Here is a 14,888-nt window from a genome sequence, read left to right as displayed (position 1 = left end):
GCTCAATTTAAAAACCGTTCTGAGACTAATTAGTTGCCTTCAATCAGCAGTTACATTCAAAATAAATGGCGTGTCAAACTTTTAAAAACATTTTTAAAACCTAAAATTTCTACCACGCTTCATTTGAAACTTTTTCAAGTCCAAGCAAAGACTTTTTTATTTCGCGATAGTGCAACTGCAGCTTGCAAGATTAATATTTAGCATGAGCGGATGGATCTATCAAACACGGTTCAGACAAAATTTGATTTAAATTTAAATCCTTCGCATTTCAACTAGCACGTCTTTAATTTTGTCATGTCAAACTCTTTTATCTATGATCTTTGATAGTCTTTAAAACACACTACAGAATAAGTTTCACTACACTACAAATGCCAAGAAGCATGGCCAATTGAGGTCCAGCGAAGGACTCTGCATCACCAAGTACAGTCGGATCGCTGTTGCAGGATCCGTCGGGATGTTTGAACAGTCCCTCGGGACACTTGCAGACGTAGTGTCCCTGGTGTTCCAGGCACTTCTGACCAGACAAGGTGCACTGACTGTTCCAGCGACACTGCTTGAAGCACTTGGAGTCGTATCCGTCGCTGATACAAGTGCCTAACCCTTTAACCACTCCTCGCTCAGTGTTGCACTGAGAACTGCTCTGAAGATTAAAACACGGATTGAAATACACTATTCGATTATAACTTAAAGAAACAATTAGATTTTTTATCAACAACTATGTAATTTATCATGCTTTCAACTCTAAGCTCTTGAAAATTTTACTCAGTTTTCAACCATAATAAAGAATTGATTCTTAAAATCCAAAAGGAAAAAATCCAGCTAGCAAAATCTTTTCTTTTCACAATTTTGTTAAATTATTATACCGTGCATAATCCGCACGTGTTGTCTGTGAGTCGTGTATAGCCATAGTAGCACATGCACCGTCCATTGCTGCCGATAGTTCCTTCTCGACACAAATCGCCCGTTCGCCCGTTTGGAGCACAGACATCGTCTACTGCGAAGTAGCCCTCGTCACATTCACACTTACCCGAGTTGGCGTTGCAGAGCTCGTTGTTGCCGGTGTCACATAAGTAAGTGTTTTCCTGAGCAGAAAAGACAATTGAAAAGATCACAACAGACAACAGAAAAGTGCCAGGGAATTCAAGGAAATAAAAAAAATATATATATTTTTTGAAAAATGATATGATCAAAACATCTTTCATAATATCAATTGATGAGAGGAACAGGGGCCATTTTTTACGTTATTCTTTCCACTGCTATTTCAAAAAGATTCCAAAAATACTCCGACACAGCCAATTGAATAAAAAATGCTCAAAATAAAAGTTCCATTTTAAAATTTAGGCCTAATTTTATGCCCGGTGTGAGGAGAGAACCTAAAAAATATCATACCTTTTTTTTTTTACTTTTCTCCAGAATTCAAAAAGCAAAATTAAGGTTGAGATTAAATACAAAACAACACTGGACTACCTATGAGTACTCTTTCGGTTCGTAAAAACATAGAAAAGTGGCCATATGACATTGTTCTTTCAAAGTTTTGAAATCGCTGAACAGAAAGACATAGCTTTGGATTAATTTTAAAGTGGTTACAAAAATTAAAAAGTGAATTGTTGGGGTAATATTAGAAACAAAGACGATGCTGAGTTTTGCAAACACTAACAAGAAAACGAAAAAAAAAATCAGCTCTATCAATTGAAATAAAAAATGAAAAGAAAGGCCTGAAAATAAGCATTGAAAATTAAACTTTTGCAGTGGTGCATTCCATTCTACGACCAAGAGATTTAAGTTCAGCTGTCCCCGCATCAGCGCCGTGGTCCCTTGTAAATTTATTTACGCTAGACACAACTAAACCACCTACATATTCTAATAAATTGCCAAAGCCATGAAGCGAAAGTGGCACTAAATACGAGTAGTTTTTAGTTTCTTGTAATAGTTAGGAATATATTAAACTAAAAGAGTCCACTTAACTTTATATGTATTAAATTGGAAAGCATAAAGCCAATTTATGTATAAATTATGCATATTTAAAAAATTGCGAGATAATTAATTTTGAAAATGTCAGAACTCGAGTTTTTTAATATCGTAATGAGGCTTAAAACAAATAGTTTTTTTTCGGTTCATTTGAAAAGTTAATACCTTAAAATGCTTTAACTGTGTAAAGCATTTAAAGAATTAATTAAAATGCCTTAACTGTTTTAGCTTACTACTAATCGAATGCGAAAACACACGCTATCAAAAAACCAAAAAAGGACCTCATTAAAAGCACCAAGGTTTGCAATTTAGGTGGGAAAACATAATTGTCGTACTATTTGACTCCAATCGCAACTGTAAATATGTGGAATAACTGCAAATGCAAATTGCGTAGCGTGTAAGTTTTTTGTATAGCAAACTTTTTTGTAGTGTGTAAAAGTCATAACTCAAACTGTTTCGACCACTTCACGAAAAGTGAGAAAATTATAGAGTAGGATAGATTTTTTTTCAGGGCGATTATGAAAAATTTCAGCTGTGATTCGAAAATCAGAAAGAAGTTATCTCGAGGCTGACCTCCAATTTTTGTTCTATTATCATGTTATTATCAACTTATGCATACAGACCATTTATTCATTTATTACAAAAAATAACAAAAAATTAAGGCAAATAAATGGATCAAAGTTTGCTCATATTCAAAAAATTGTTTCGGTTTTCCAGTCTTTCCCATTGTTTTGGTTTTTTTTTCTCAAACCAGTAGGGTCAAAATGTTTTTTTTTCTACCTGAAAAGCAGCTCGCTATTTTTTTTATCTTTACAATCCAATCAGTAGCTGAAATTTCTCTCAATTTTTCTAAAAAGAATTTTAGTCAGTTTTAACTTGCTTTGTAAATAATTAAAATCTTCTAAAAATACGATGTTCTTTGTGTACCGATGACTACACACACTTGGGCTCACATCCAATTGTACTACCTGTGCTGATAGAAGACCAAATTCTTACAGAATAACATATGACTCAAATGAATGTCAACCGAACAAACCAAATCTACCGAAAACTTGGTGGCTGTAATGTAAATATTGAGATACGGATAAAATTTTGAATTTTCACCCTGAGACACAAAACAACAAAACTACTGTGATAAAAAATGTAACAAAACAACATAACCCGAAAAAAACACAGGTCACTTATCTTCTGAAATTCCCATTTGGCAATACTTTGTTTGACATCGCTTCAAACACGCCTAAATCACACCAGGACAGAAAAAATAGGCAAACAAAATAATTTGAAGTTTTGATGCGTTAGAAAATATTTGTTTCCAAAGTCAAAATTTGAAAAAAAAAATTTACATCTCGTAAAGATCATTTTCGATATTTTCAAGGCTGCAGTCTGCATTGAAGTACAAAATCTTCGTGCAATTTGATAACACCCGGTATGGTATGCCTGTCGAATATTATTTTCTATTGCGAACAAAAAAAACGTTTCTGTAACATTCTAAAAAACATTTGAAATCCCCAACTAGCCTGCGACTATGGGAGTGCTTAATTTTATTAAAGATCAAGTCAGGAGTTAGTTTCTTTTGCAAACATCGAACTTATCTCTTACCTGACATCCATATCTGTTCAACTTGGCCTCAGATGCATCCAAGTAAATGCAAAGTACCATGATAACAATCGGCAACACTTTTCTCATGATAAATCAAAGATGTATCTGTTTCACTTAAAGACAACTGATGTTTCTATAAAAATTAAAGTGTACGAATGAATTTTCCTGCATCAATCTGTGGATATTTGCTTGAATAATTGATGAAAATGACAGGTGGATTTTGGCCACTTTTGGAAAATTGTGTGGAGAACAGAAAGCAAAAAGAAAACAATTTTTTTTAGAAAACTAAATTCAAATGAAGCTTGCTTTTATATATACACATGTGCGTGATTATTTATTTTACGCATCATTTTCATTATTTTAGCACATATTTACAAATACAATATACAAGCAGAAGTTTAAATTTGAAATGATTACATCTTTTATTTCAAACAAGTCTTTCCATCATCGATGTTTTCTCCTTGCCACGACAAACGCGCAGCATTCATGATGGGCGGCCGAAAGGTGAATGGACAGGGGGTTTGAGAAAGTTAGGTTTGGTTGACGGGCATGGGAGGTTGTGCGGGTGGTAGAATGTGTCCCCCCTTTCGGGACAAGAGGGTGATCTCCTCCTTCAGTGCCTCTATCTCCTGGCTCTGCAGCTGAACTAGTTGGATCAGCCTTTCTCTCTCCCGCACATCGGCTTTTCTCTTCCCTTCATACTCTCCGCCCTACATAAAGTTAAATTTTTCAGCATATTTCAGCAAAAAAAAATCTAAAGTCAGTTCAAATTTTGATTTTGCACCAGTCTCTAAAGTTGATCTTTGATCTATCAAAAGCTGCAAACATCTTTTATAAGTAAATCAGACATTTTAATGTAATAATTTGGGTGTCAAAAAGGTCGCTAAATTACAGCTGAAGGACAGCCAATTCTCCCATGGTAAATCTTCTGATAACTTGAGAAACTTGCTGCTATGGTACAATAATGAAACGTTGCGTTCACTAAAAAAAGAACAGAAGGTTTCATCAGGAGAAAACAGGGTAGTATGATAGTTGAGTCCCTTGCAAAAGTAAGTTTAAAAACTGGAATAAGAGTAAAACAGTTTAAAAGAGAAATTTATCATTAATTATTAAAAGGACCTATTATTAAATTTCAGCTATCTAAATTTTTTAAGGACCTTAACTAATAAATAACCGAACTCCTAAAAATAGGGGTTCAGAACATGTCGCTAATTTATAAAAATGACAGCACGTACCAGTTTCTTCTGTTTAGCATTCAGAGTGTCCTCTATGACCTTCTGCTCCTCCAGCAACATAGTCATCTGGTTGATTCTTCTGGTGTTATCTCTGGTCAACATGGTGATGTTCTCCTTCTGCTGCTGGATAGTACCATCCCACTGCTGGATTTCCCGGTCACAAAACAGTTCAGTTTGCCGGTACTTTTCCTTCAATTCTTCCAACAGTCGGTTCACAGTTACCATCTCAAGGCGCTGTAGATCCACAGTTCGGCCAAACTTAAGCAGCATCATCTGGTCACACTCGGAAGCGAGTTCTTGTATTTTGGAACTCAGCATTTTCCGGCCCTTTTTCAATTGAACGTTCTGCAATTTGTTCTCTCTGAAAGCAAATCCATTCGGCATAGAGAAAAAAAACAGAAATTACATAAAATACAATATTAAGCTATTAAAATGAAATTAAGATTTTGAATTAGAGTTTAGATTCACGGTAATTTTCTACGCTAATAGATTTTGAACAAATTTCTATTTAACGACTTATTTCGTTCTCGGATTTTCCTTTAGTTTTCATTTCTCGTTTCTCGTTCAAAAGTGTCTTTTCGAAGATTTTCACTTTATTTGGACTATTCTATTTTTGGCTTCCTATGCAGCATTCTCGTTTTATTGACTTACTTCTGTTTGCGGTTCTGTTGCTGTTTCTCGTCGTGTAGTTCGTGGATCCTGGTCTGTAGACGCAGCAATCCGTTCCTCTCGAATACCAGTGCCTCCGAGAGGTCATTAGGCAACACTCCTCCCTGGACCAGGAACTCAATTTGGTGTAACTTCAATACCACAATCATCTGCAGCTGGTTCAACTTACCCTGCTTCTCAACCTAATGAAGCACACGATTAAAGTCATCTCAGCATTTGAGGGCGACACTTAGCTCAATCGTCTCTCAAGCAGAATGTTGATGGTTTGAGGCCTATAGCGATCTGTGTTCATAGCTCTTAGATGAAATCACAATAATTTAAAATTATAGAACAAAATTAACTCGCGGGAAGTTCAGCTGAAAAACCAATAGTCTGAATACACAGCAAACAGAATTCTTAATTTTTTTGCAGATAAAAACCTTTTAGAACCTTGACAACCGGATGAAAATAAAGCAACTAAAACATTTACTTCGACACAATTGCGAATCCATTTTAATCAGCAAATGGCTAGGCTATAGTTTATATGGCTACTAGAAAATTAAGAATTCAAAAGTGAAAGGATACAGCACCTGAAAATCCTCGAGATCTTTCTCGGCGGCCGAGAGGGCATTGTCGACTTGCTTGACCTTCTTGGTCATCGAATCTGCATCCTTCTTCATCATGTCAAAAGTCTTCTTCTCCTCAGCCAGCTGTTCCTCAAGGTCAAGTCTAGAAAAATAACAAACATAAACCCAAGCTTAATTTAAAACAGTGACGAAAAATTGATAAAAGTCACCAAGGGAAATTCAGCAACAAGATAGGCGAATGATGAACGATTCTCGATGATTTCAGATGAAATGAGCAACGAACGAAGGAAAGACAAAACCATTGTAACGATCGTTTTGAATACATTTAGAGGTAGGACTTAGTCCAATTCGAATGTATCAAACGTGCAGCCGAGAAAACTCCTCGCTCATCATCATACGGTTGATTTTAAATCGTCAAGTATTAAAAAAACAAATCATTCACATTTAGGATTCTTTAAATCAAAACTTAAAATCAGATAAATATTTTAACATTATTAAGAACATAAAACGTTACGTTTAGCTTCGTATTAGATGATTTGGTTTTTGATCTAATCTCCTTACCTAGTCTCCCTGAGATTGCACGCCATGTCGTACAATTCTTGTTCGCAACCTGGAGGACAGATGCTGTCGTCCAACACCACTCGGCCCTCGTCATCTTCGTCATCGAAGTCGTCGTCCTCCGAATCGCTCTCGTCTGAGTCACTCTCGTCATCCTCTTCTTCCTCGTCGTCTGTGAACAAATTTATGCGGTGGGTTATCAGAGTTCAGAACAGGTGATACTTTATCTACTATAGTACGATCGAAAGTATTACAAGCGAACCATTTTGTACATAATGCGGAGAAGATTATTGATAAACAGTAAAAATCGGAAGGCAACTTTCTCTTCTTAGACTTTACAAGATATCAGCACAAGATCTGTTTGCAATTTGATGGATTCCAATACGTTGATTCAAAACTACAAACCAAAAGTTGGGAAGTAGTCTTTCAACTTGGCCCAAAAATGTATTTTAAATTCTAATATATTGAGAAAAGATACACAACACATTGATGGATAAGTTAAATGTTATTTAACGAAAAGTTTTAAGCATTTATTATGCCACTAGACATTTAGCTACCGTTTACAAAAGCGACATATATCTCACTCCTTTGAGGAACAAATTGGAACTCTGATCCTACGGAGACGAAACTGCGACAAGTGTTGCGAGACCAACCGTCTCTTCGAGCCCCACCTTTTATATTTGAAAACAAATCAAGAAATTAGTATGGTTCAATTTATTGCTTGCTTTCCACAATAATGAGTTGCTTTTATGAATTGACAAAAACTCAAGACAATAACTTCTTTGACAAAAATAATTCGACAGCTTTGCTTCGAATTAAAAATTCGGTTAAATAATTATATAGTCATAGCAGCGAATACATAAACAGATCTTTTCGCGTTCCGAAACCAAAAAAGTTGGAAGAAAAAAAATCGAATTTTTTTTACTAAACACACAAACCTAATTCAAGATGCTGATTCAGACCTCCTTAAGGAGTCTTCACTGTCAACAGACAGTTGGCAAATATAAATGAGCTACCGAAAACAAAAATGACTGCTTTATGCAACTTTCGAACTTTACAAAAAAAAAACAATTTCAGAATTGTAAGCTAGCCGACAGAAAATGAGGGCAAAGCCATTATAGGGAAACAATTTGAAAAAAAAAGTTTAAAAATTAGAACACAGATTCCAGCGGTAAACGAGCAGGCAAAGGTTACCAAAGGGAAACTAAGCCGACTCCTTGAGTATATGACCGTTTAGTTTAAATCAAAAATGTGTTGTCAAAAATTCAAAAAACTTTGAAACTCGAAGTTACAAAATCCCCTTTTGAAGCACACTCACGCAAAACAACCTATTGCCTCTTTTTAAATGACGCAATATGAGGCGACTAAACCAATAAAATTTACGTGAAAATTATTTCAGCCGAAGCAAACTTTTAAACGAACAAGATTGCTCGTATCAGGGCGAAGCCCTGAATGTTCCGACTGCCTTTTAAGGTCTATAGAGCAGTAATAACATGAAAAATTAATTGTAATAAAATAAAATGAAAAAAAAATTTTTTGGAAAAAAAAAAGATTTTTTTTTTGTGAAAATCATCCCCCCCATGCCATATAAAGTACAAAAAGATAGTACTTGCTTCTTTTTACAAATCAATTATGACAACAAGGCTTCTTTCAACTAATTTGGAACGATTTCTAAGACGGATTAAATCTCCGCTTACGCGTTAATAGCGCGAATAATATCGCGCGTTAATTGTCCAAAATGGCAATCTTTAAACCCCCATAACTTAATGAAAAATGATCACAGGTAAAATATCTTTTCAAATTTAGGCTCAGGAAAACCATACCTTTTGAATGATATAAAAAAAATCCGTCAAAAATGGCTAGTTAAAATTCGAAATTTGTCTGAAGAAAAAAACCCACAAACATTCCGCTACTTTCGTTACTAAAGCCGGAACAACAAATGATCGTATCACAACGCTGCAAGTTAACTTCAAAACCGGCCAGCTATTTAAAGATGGAAATCTCTATCAGTATATGAAATTGGTGAAAAAAATCAATGTAACTGCGATTGTTTGTCACTGGAGTATGGATTCTCTTCGAGCAATCTTGTCAATCTTGCAATCCAGCTATCTGGTTCAGTGATAAAAAAACGCTGTAACAATGATAACAGTGTTTTTTATAGGTTGGTTTTCTCACATTCGGTACTCTGGAATTTCAAAAAAGACTGCTCGTATCAGTGCAAAACCCTGAATGTTCCGACTGCTTTTTAAGCTCTATGGATCAGTAAAAACGTGAAAAAATTAAATGTAATAAACTAAAACGAATTTTTTTTCGTTTGATTTTTTTGAGAAAACAACACCCCACACGCCATATTAAATACAAAGTGATAGATTTTGCTCCTATTTACAAATCAGTTATGGCATAAAAGCTTCCTTGAAAAATTTGGAACGATTTCTAAGACGGTTTAAATTTCGCTTACGCGTTAATAGCGCGAAATATATCGCGCGTTATTTGTCCCAAATTGGCCAAAAAAGCAATTTTTAAACCCTCATAGCTTTACAAAAAAGATCACAGGTGAAGTATCTTTTCAACTTTAAGCCTAGAACAACAATAGCTTTCGAATGATGTAAAAAAAAATTCCGTCAAAAATGGCTAGTTGAAAATTCGAAATTTGTCTGAAGAAAAGAAAAACCACAAACATTCCGCTACTTTAGTTACGAAAGCCGGAACAACAACAAATGATCGTATCACAACGCTGCATGTTAACTTCAAAACCGGACAGCTATTTAAAGATGGGAATCTCTATCAGAATATAAAATTGGTGAAAAAAAATCACTGTAGCTGCGATTGTTTGTCACTGCAGTATGGATTCTCTTCGAGCAATCTACTCAATCTTGCAATCCAGCTATCTGGTTCAGTGATTCAAAAACGCTGTACCAATGAAAACAGTGTTTTTTGTAGGTTGGTTTTCTCACATTCGGTACTCTGGAATTTAAAAAAAAAACAAGACTGCTCGTATCAGGGCAAAACCCTGAATGTTCCGACTGCCTTTCAAGCTCTATCGAGCAGTAAAACCATGAAAAAATTAATGTAATAAACTAAAACGAATTTTTTTTCATTTGATTTTTTTGAGAAAACAACACCCCACACGCCATATTAAATACAAAAAGATAGAGTTTGCTCCTATTTACAAATCAATTATGGCATAAAAGCTTCCTTGAAAAATTTGGAACGATTTCTAAGACGGTTTAAATTTCGCTCACGTGTTCATAGCCCGAAATATATCGCGCGTTAATTGTCCCAAATTGGCAACCTTTAAACCCCCATAATTTTACAACGTGTGTACACTGTGGTTGGCCTTTTAAGCCATTAATTAGGCCTAGTATGAAAAACAGAGAGTTTACCATATTTGATATAGAGAAGTGATTATCTGGGTGCTGCGCGATCTATTCACCGGCTTGCATATATACATTACTTAACTGTTCTTCTACTTTGTTGCTTACATGAAAAATGTTTGTTTCATTAAAGTGCTGTCCGGTCAAAACGTTAATTAGACAGCTCAAAAATTTCTGAATAAAAACAACTGAAATGGCGTGAAAATTATACGTACTGCTTCATATCAAAAAAAACTTGATAATATGGTGCGATTTTATGAAGGATGTCCCGATCAAAGTAAGATTGTCCCGATCATAGTAAGTTATTTTAAAAAATCAAATTTGAAAAAAAGTCTGGTTTTCATCTTTTACAATTTTTTTCTTCTTTTTTTTTGTGTTATATTTTCGTACCTATTTTTGTGTCTAAAATAGGTGTAAATAGCAAAGAACGATAAGCCCATAGTTCCTTTCCACTATTTGAGAGTGGTCGCAGCAAAAACATCCTTTTTGGAAAATTTTTATTTTTATGTTAAAAAGCCAACTATTACAAGAATGTTCGAAAAACTAAGCTTATAGATTCACGTCACAAATTTCAGACCAAAGGCAAGCAAATATTCAAACTCGAACTCATCGTGTATGAAAGCTGTAAAAAAAGTCTTGTGTTAATTTTTTGACACGGAAAATTTCTATTTTATGAATATGCTATGCTTTCCTCTGAAGAATTTCACAGACAAAACTCTGAGTAATATTAGAGAAAATCAATTAAACTACAGCACTCAATCATCATTGAAACACATTGTTTTCCATAATTCAACTCTACATTAGACAAGACTGCTCGTATCAGGGCGAAGCCCTGAATATTCCGATTGCCTTTAAAGGTCTATGGAGCAAAAATAACATGAAAAAATTGAATGTAATAAGATAAAATGAAAAAAATATATATATATAATTTGAGATTTTTTTTTGAAAATCATCCCCCCACACGCCATATTAAATACACAGTTATAGATTTTGCTCCTAATAACGAACCATTTATGGCAAATAAGCTTCCTTCAACCAATTTGGAACGAGTTCTAAGACGGATTAAACCTCCACTTTCGCGTTAATGGTGCGAAATAAATCGCGCCTTAGTTGTCCAAAATTGGCTAAAATGGCAACCTTTAAACCCCCATTACTTTACAAAAAATGATCACAAGTCAAATATTTTTTCAAATTTAAGCTCAGGGCAATAATTTTCAGGGCAATAATGTCATTTGAATGATATAAAAAGATTCCGTCACAAATGGCTAGTTAAAAAGTCGAAATTTGTCTGAAGAAAAAAAAACCCACCCGAGCACAAATATTCCGTTAGTTTCGTTACAAAAGTCGGAATAATAATGATCTTTCACATAACGAACATTCACTATAATTTTTCTGTACAATGAATAATAAAAAAGGCAATAATTATTCAGTATATGCAAACAGCATTTCTTGACGATAAATATCCTAGACAAAACACTCTAAATTTTCTAAAAATTTAAGTCTTTTTTTTGTGCCAGTGTGTAATTGTTTGTAGCAAATATTGTGAATAACTGTGGAAAAAGTGTATTTCAGTGGTCGTAGAATTCAACAGTGGAAACTCTACTAGCAATAAATTGTTAGGAATGCACATTTTTTAAGTCAAAACGCGGGCCCGGAGAGAGCAAAAACGCAATGCAGTAATTTAAATGCTTACCCGAAATCTGTTTCCAAAAAGCAATTAGAACATCACAAGCACCTAATTATTAAGAAATATTATTCAAATTTAGCTGATTTTTGAATTTTGAAGCCCAACACCAATGACGAAATTCTTTTAACAACTTAGTATTCGCTGGGACTGAAGTCAAAGCTCAAAAGTCAACAAAACTAAAAAAGACTACAAACCTAATTAAAAAACTGTTTTATGTCAAGAAAGGAATTTCAAGAATTTACCGAATAAAAAAGTTTGAACTGAAAAGTTTGCAAGTGAAGCGAGCTCATCGCTCTGCTAGTAAGTTACAATTGTAACAATGATAGCAAGCAGCACAGAATGTTGCGAATTTTCTTTAAAAATACATAAAGAGTTTTTTTTCATGTAAAAGACAATCACAGTAAATGGGCGAAAGTTTTTGACAAAATATGACTACCAAAGTCTCAAAAACAAAATAAAAAAAAAATTTCAATTTTCTTTTCCAGAAATTGTTTTGACAATAAAAAAATTTTTTTTTCTTCAAAAATGGCGCTAAAAGACTTCAAAAATAAAATTACTAAAATTTCATGGCTTATCCCTTTAAAATAAGCCTGTTCGCTTGCTTTAATTGCGCAAAATTAGACGCAAAATTGAAAATTTCAATTGAGTTACTTTCAAGAATGAAATTTTTTTCAAAATTTTTAAATTTCGTTTGAATCGAGATTGATGGTGCTTTAAAACGATATATCACTCGAACCATTCCGATGATAATTCAAGGTAATTTGCAGCCATCATTGTAGCATTCAACTCACCGTCACCTGTTTGCTCCTTCTTCTTGGCTCGCTTGATTTTTTTCTTGAACACTTTTGTAAGGAACTCTTCCCACTTGTTGTTCTCGCCCAGCCCTGCTTTGAATTCTTCTAAAAGATTCTTCTGTCGCTCCTCCAATCGTTCAATTTCCAGTCGTTTAGTCTCCACTTTAGTCTTGCTATCGAGGACCTACAAAAGAAGCTTTTAACACTACTACTAGTACTACTAATTCGTTTATTGTCTGTTTTCCCATTGTAGTGGTGTTGGACATCCGGAAAGCGCGTAAACAATGGTTTAGATAAGGGCATTCTGAATATCAGTCAAGCTATTAATTGGAGGATAACACGTTCAAAAGAAGCTTTTTAAGACAACCTAAGCTTTTGTTTTATGTGGTGCGTTTCAGAAAACGGCGACTGAAATAAATTTCAAAAAACTTCAAGAAAAGGGCAGAATACTATCAAAAACATATATGTAGATGTTTCTAAATTGCCATTAGGTCGTTTTATGCTAAATTTTTCGTGGAATATTTTAAAAAAAAATTGTAATACATTCAGTTATTTATACATATATGTTAAACCTTCTGTTCGATGTCCACTTTCTCGTCGTATTTGGCGTCCACTTTAGCGGCCAGATTGTTTTCACGCTTCTCAAACTCCTTCAGCTGAACGAACTCTTCGAACAGAGTGGTGTTCCTCAGGTCAGCTCTCTTCAGATCCACCTGAAGATTGAACTTCTCCGCCCTCAGTGACATCACTTGATCGTCAAAATGGCGCGTCAGTTTTTCAATGCGAGACAGAATTCTGTCCTGCTCGTTCAGCAGTCTGAAAAGGGTTTAAAAAATTTATAAATCAGAGTTAAATCAATATCTAGAACAGCACATAGATATAAACACGAATGCCAGAAATGATATATTTACAGTCGCATAGACTCAATAAGCACAACAATTAAATAAATAGCTAGGCTTCATTCGACATTGAAACTTTCATACTTCAAGAACATCAGCTCACAGGTATAGAACCAAATCAATTCAGAGCAGGAGCAGACAAAATATCAACAACAACAAAATAACAGTTGATATCAATATTAGATGAACAGAACAAACACTTACGATGCCTTTTTACGGAACCCAATCCTGAAAACAACTGATGCAACATGTAAATTGTATAGACAACTGGTCGAAAAGTCAATAATAGATAGTATGGGTTTTGATTTACCCATACTTAAAAAAATCTGAAGAACGTTGGATAAACAACTATAATTGACCTTTGTATGATACGTTTGTAAATCGCTTAATCGTTTCAATTAAATTTAATTTAATTGAACGTTAATTTGAATCTACATTCATTTTAGTGCAAATAAAGCTCAAATTGAACGGTTGTTTTGATCCAACTCAGCTCTAGTCCAACAACATACCTGGTCTGTCGAATTGAAGTGAAACTCTCCTCTCTCTCCATAGACCCCTGCGACTGCTCCTCTTCGTTTTCTCCTTCCAGCAGCTCGTCTCCAAGTAGTAGCCGTGGCACTGAAGAGGTATCGGGTGCGACAGTTGGCCTCTTGTACCCAGTCCCGTCCCCCATTTGATTCGTATTAGCCGAAGAGGGTTTAGTCAGATTGCTCTCCATCATCTAGATAAACATTTCAATTGTTGCTAATTTCGCTTTTCAGAACTTCACAATATTTTTTGTTGAAGAAATCCACAAATTCAGACGATCATGCATTTAGCTGAAATTTTTAAGCACAGCCCGTCAAGAAAAACTGAAAACGTTAAAATTTCGACATAATCCATAAATCAACTCCAATATGCTTTTAATGATACAACGTTCTAATATAAGGAACTCAAGCTGGAGGTTAGATAGTTTTTCAATATGATCAATAAAAGTTGAGAACATTTGAGATTGACATAAAATATTACCATCATTTTGAAAAGAGCAACTTAAGAACATTCTTCAATTTGAAAACACAACTAGTAATCACTTTTATCAAACGACACATTTTGATATTGCAAGAGGAAACTCCTCAAGCGCAGTTGAACATTTGCTGTGGAAAAACAAGAAATTTCATCAGACAAAGATTGCGGACTTCTTTCAGAGCAAACTTAAAACCACACCCACAATTATATGTGCAAATGTAATCGAGGAAAGAGAAATGCGAAAACGATAAGACTCAATCATCCACGCGTTCTCAGATGAGGGAGGGGAAAACATACTGAAGTGGCGGGGGACGGGGATCGGATAGAACCCGACGCTAAATTCACGCTTGGATTTGGGCTAAATCCACTGAACCCAGGCCTCGCGCTCTTTTTATCGCCCGATACAGCCAGCTAAAAGAGTCGAACTCTAACATTTAACTCAAAAAATGTGAAAATAACAGTAAGACAAAATGGAAAAAAAACATCGATAGCATTCAACCTAATGTAGATAGATATCTACTAGTATTTTTTCAA

General features: G+C 34.8%; 2 protein-coding genes across 4 annotated transcripts in view; both read right to left on the bottom strand.

Moving 5' to 3' along the window:
• Nucleotides 1-20: 20 nt before the first annotated feature.
• Nucleotides 21-3,794, bottom strand: LOC134843914 (protein draper-like). The gene is made up of 3 exons (XM_063860256.1): nt 3,568-3,794; nt 864-1,082; nt 21-640 (listed from the first exon to the last, which is right to left on the bottom strand). Exons 1-3 carry the CDS (start codon nt 3,652-3,654, stop codon nt 341-343), a joined length of 606 nt encoding a protein of 201 aa, XP_063716326.1. The 5' UTR covers nt 3,655-3,794; the 3' UTR covers nt 21-340.
• An 83-nt stretch (nt 3,795-3,877) lies between these two features.
• Nucleotides 3,878-14,888, bottom strand: part of LOC134845297 (cilia- and flagella-associated protein 44-like) — a 38,795-nt gene continuing 27,784 nt past the window's right edge. Inside the window, exons 21-30 of one of the 3 annotated variants that reach the window (XM_063862254.1) lie at nt 14,652-14,765; nt 13,859-14,070; nt 13,554-13,577; nt 13,023-13,266; nt 12,448-12,634; nt 6,599-6,767; nt 6,041-6,179; nt 5,454-5,653; nt 4,803-5,163; nt 3,878-4,277 (exon numbers count right to left, since the gene is read on the bottom strand). In XM_063862254.1, the coding sequence (XP_063718324.1) occupies nt 4,098-4,277; nt 4,803-5,163; nt 5,454-5,653; nt 6,041-6,179; nt 6,599-6,767; nt 12,448-12,634; nt 13,023-13,266; nt 13,554-13,577; nt 13,859-14,070; nt 14,652-14,765 (1,830 nt within the window). In that variant the 3' untranslated portion in view covers nt 3,878-4,097. The remainder of the gene's footprint in view (nt 4,278-4,802; nt 5,164-5,453; nt 5,654-6,040; nt 6,180-6,598; nt 6,768-12,447; nt 12,635-13,022; nt 13,267-13,553; nt 13,578-13,858; nt 14,071-14,651; nt 14,766-14,888) is intronic. The other 2 variants (XM_063862255.1, XM_063862256.1) reach the window with 2 other exon arrangements.

Source organism: Symsagittifera roscoffensis, chromosome 4, assembly GCF_963678635.1.
Source record: "Symsagittifera roscoffensis chromosome 4, txSymRosc1.1, whole genome shotgun sequence".
NCBI classification, from domain to species: domain Eukaryota; kingdom Metazoa; phylum Xenacoelomorpha; order Acoela; family Convolutidae; genus Symsagittifera; species Symsagittifera roscoffensis.
The sequence above is the reverse complement of the archived record's forward strand: the minus strand, read 5'-3'. Positions and strand labels throughout refer to the sequence as shown.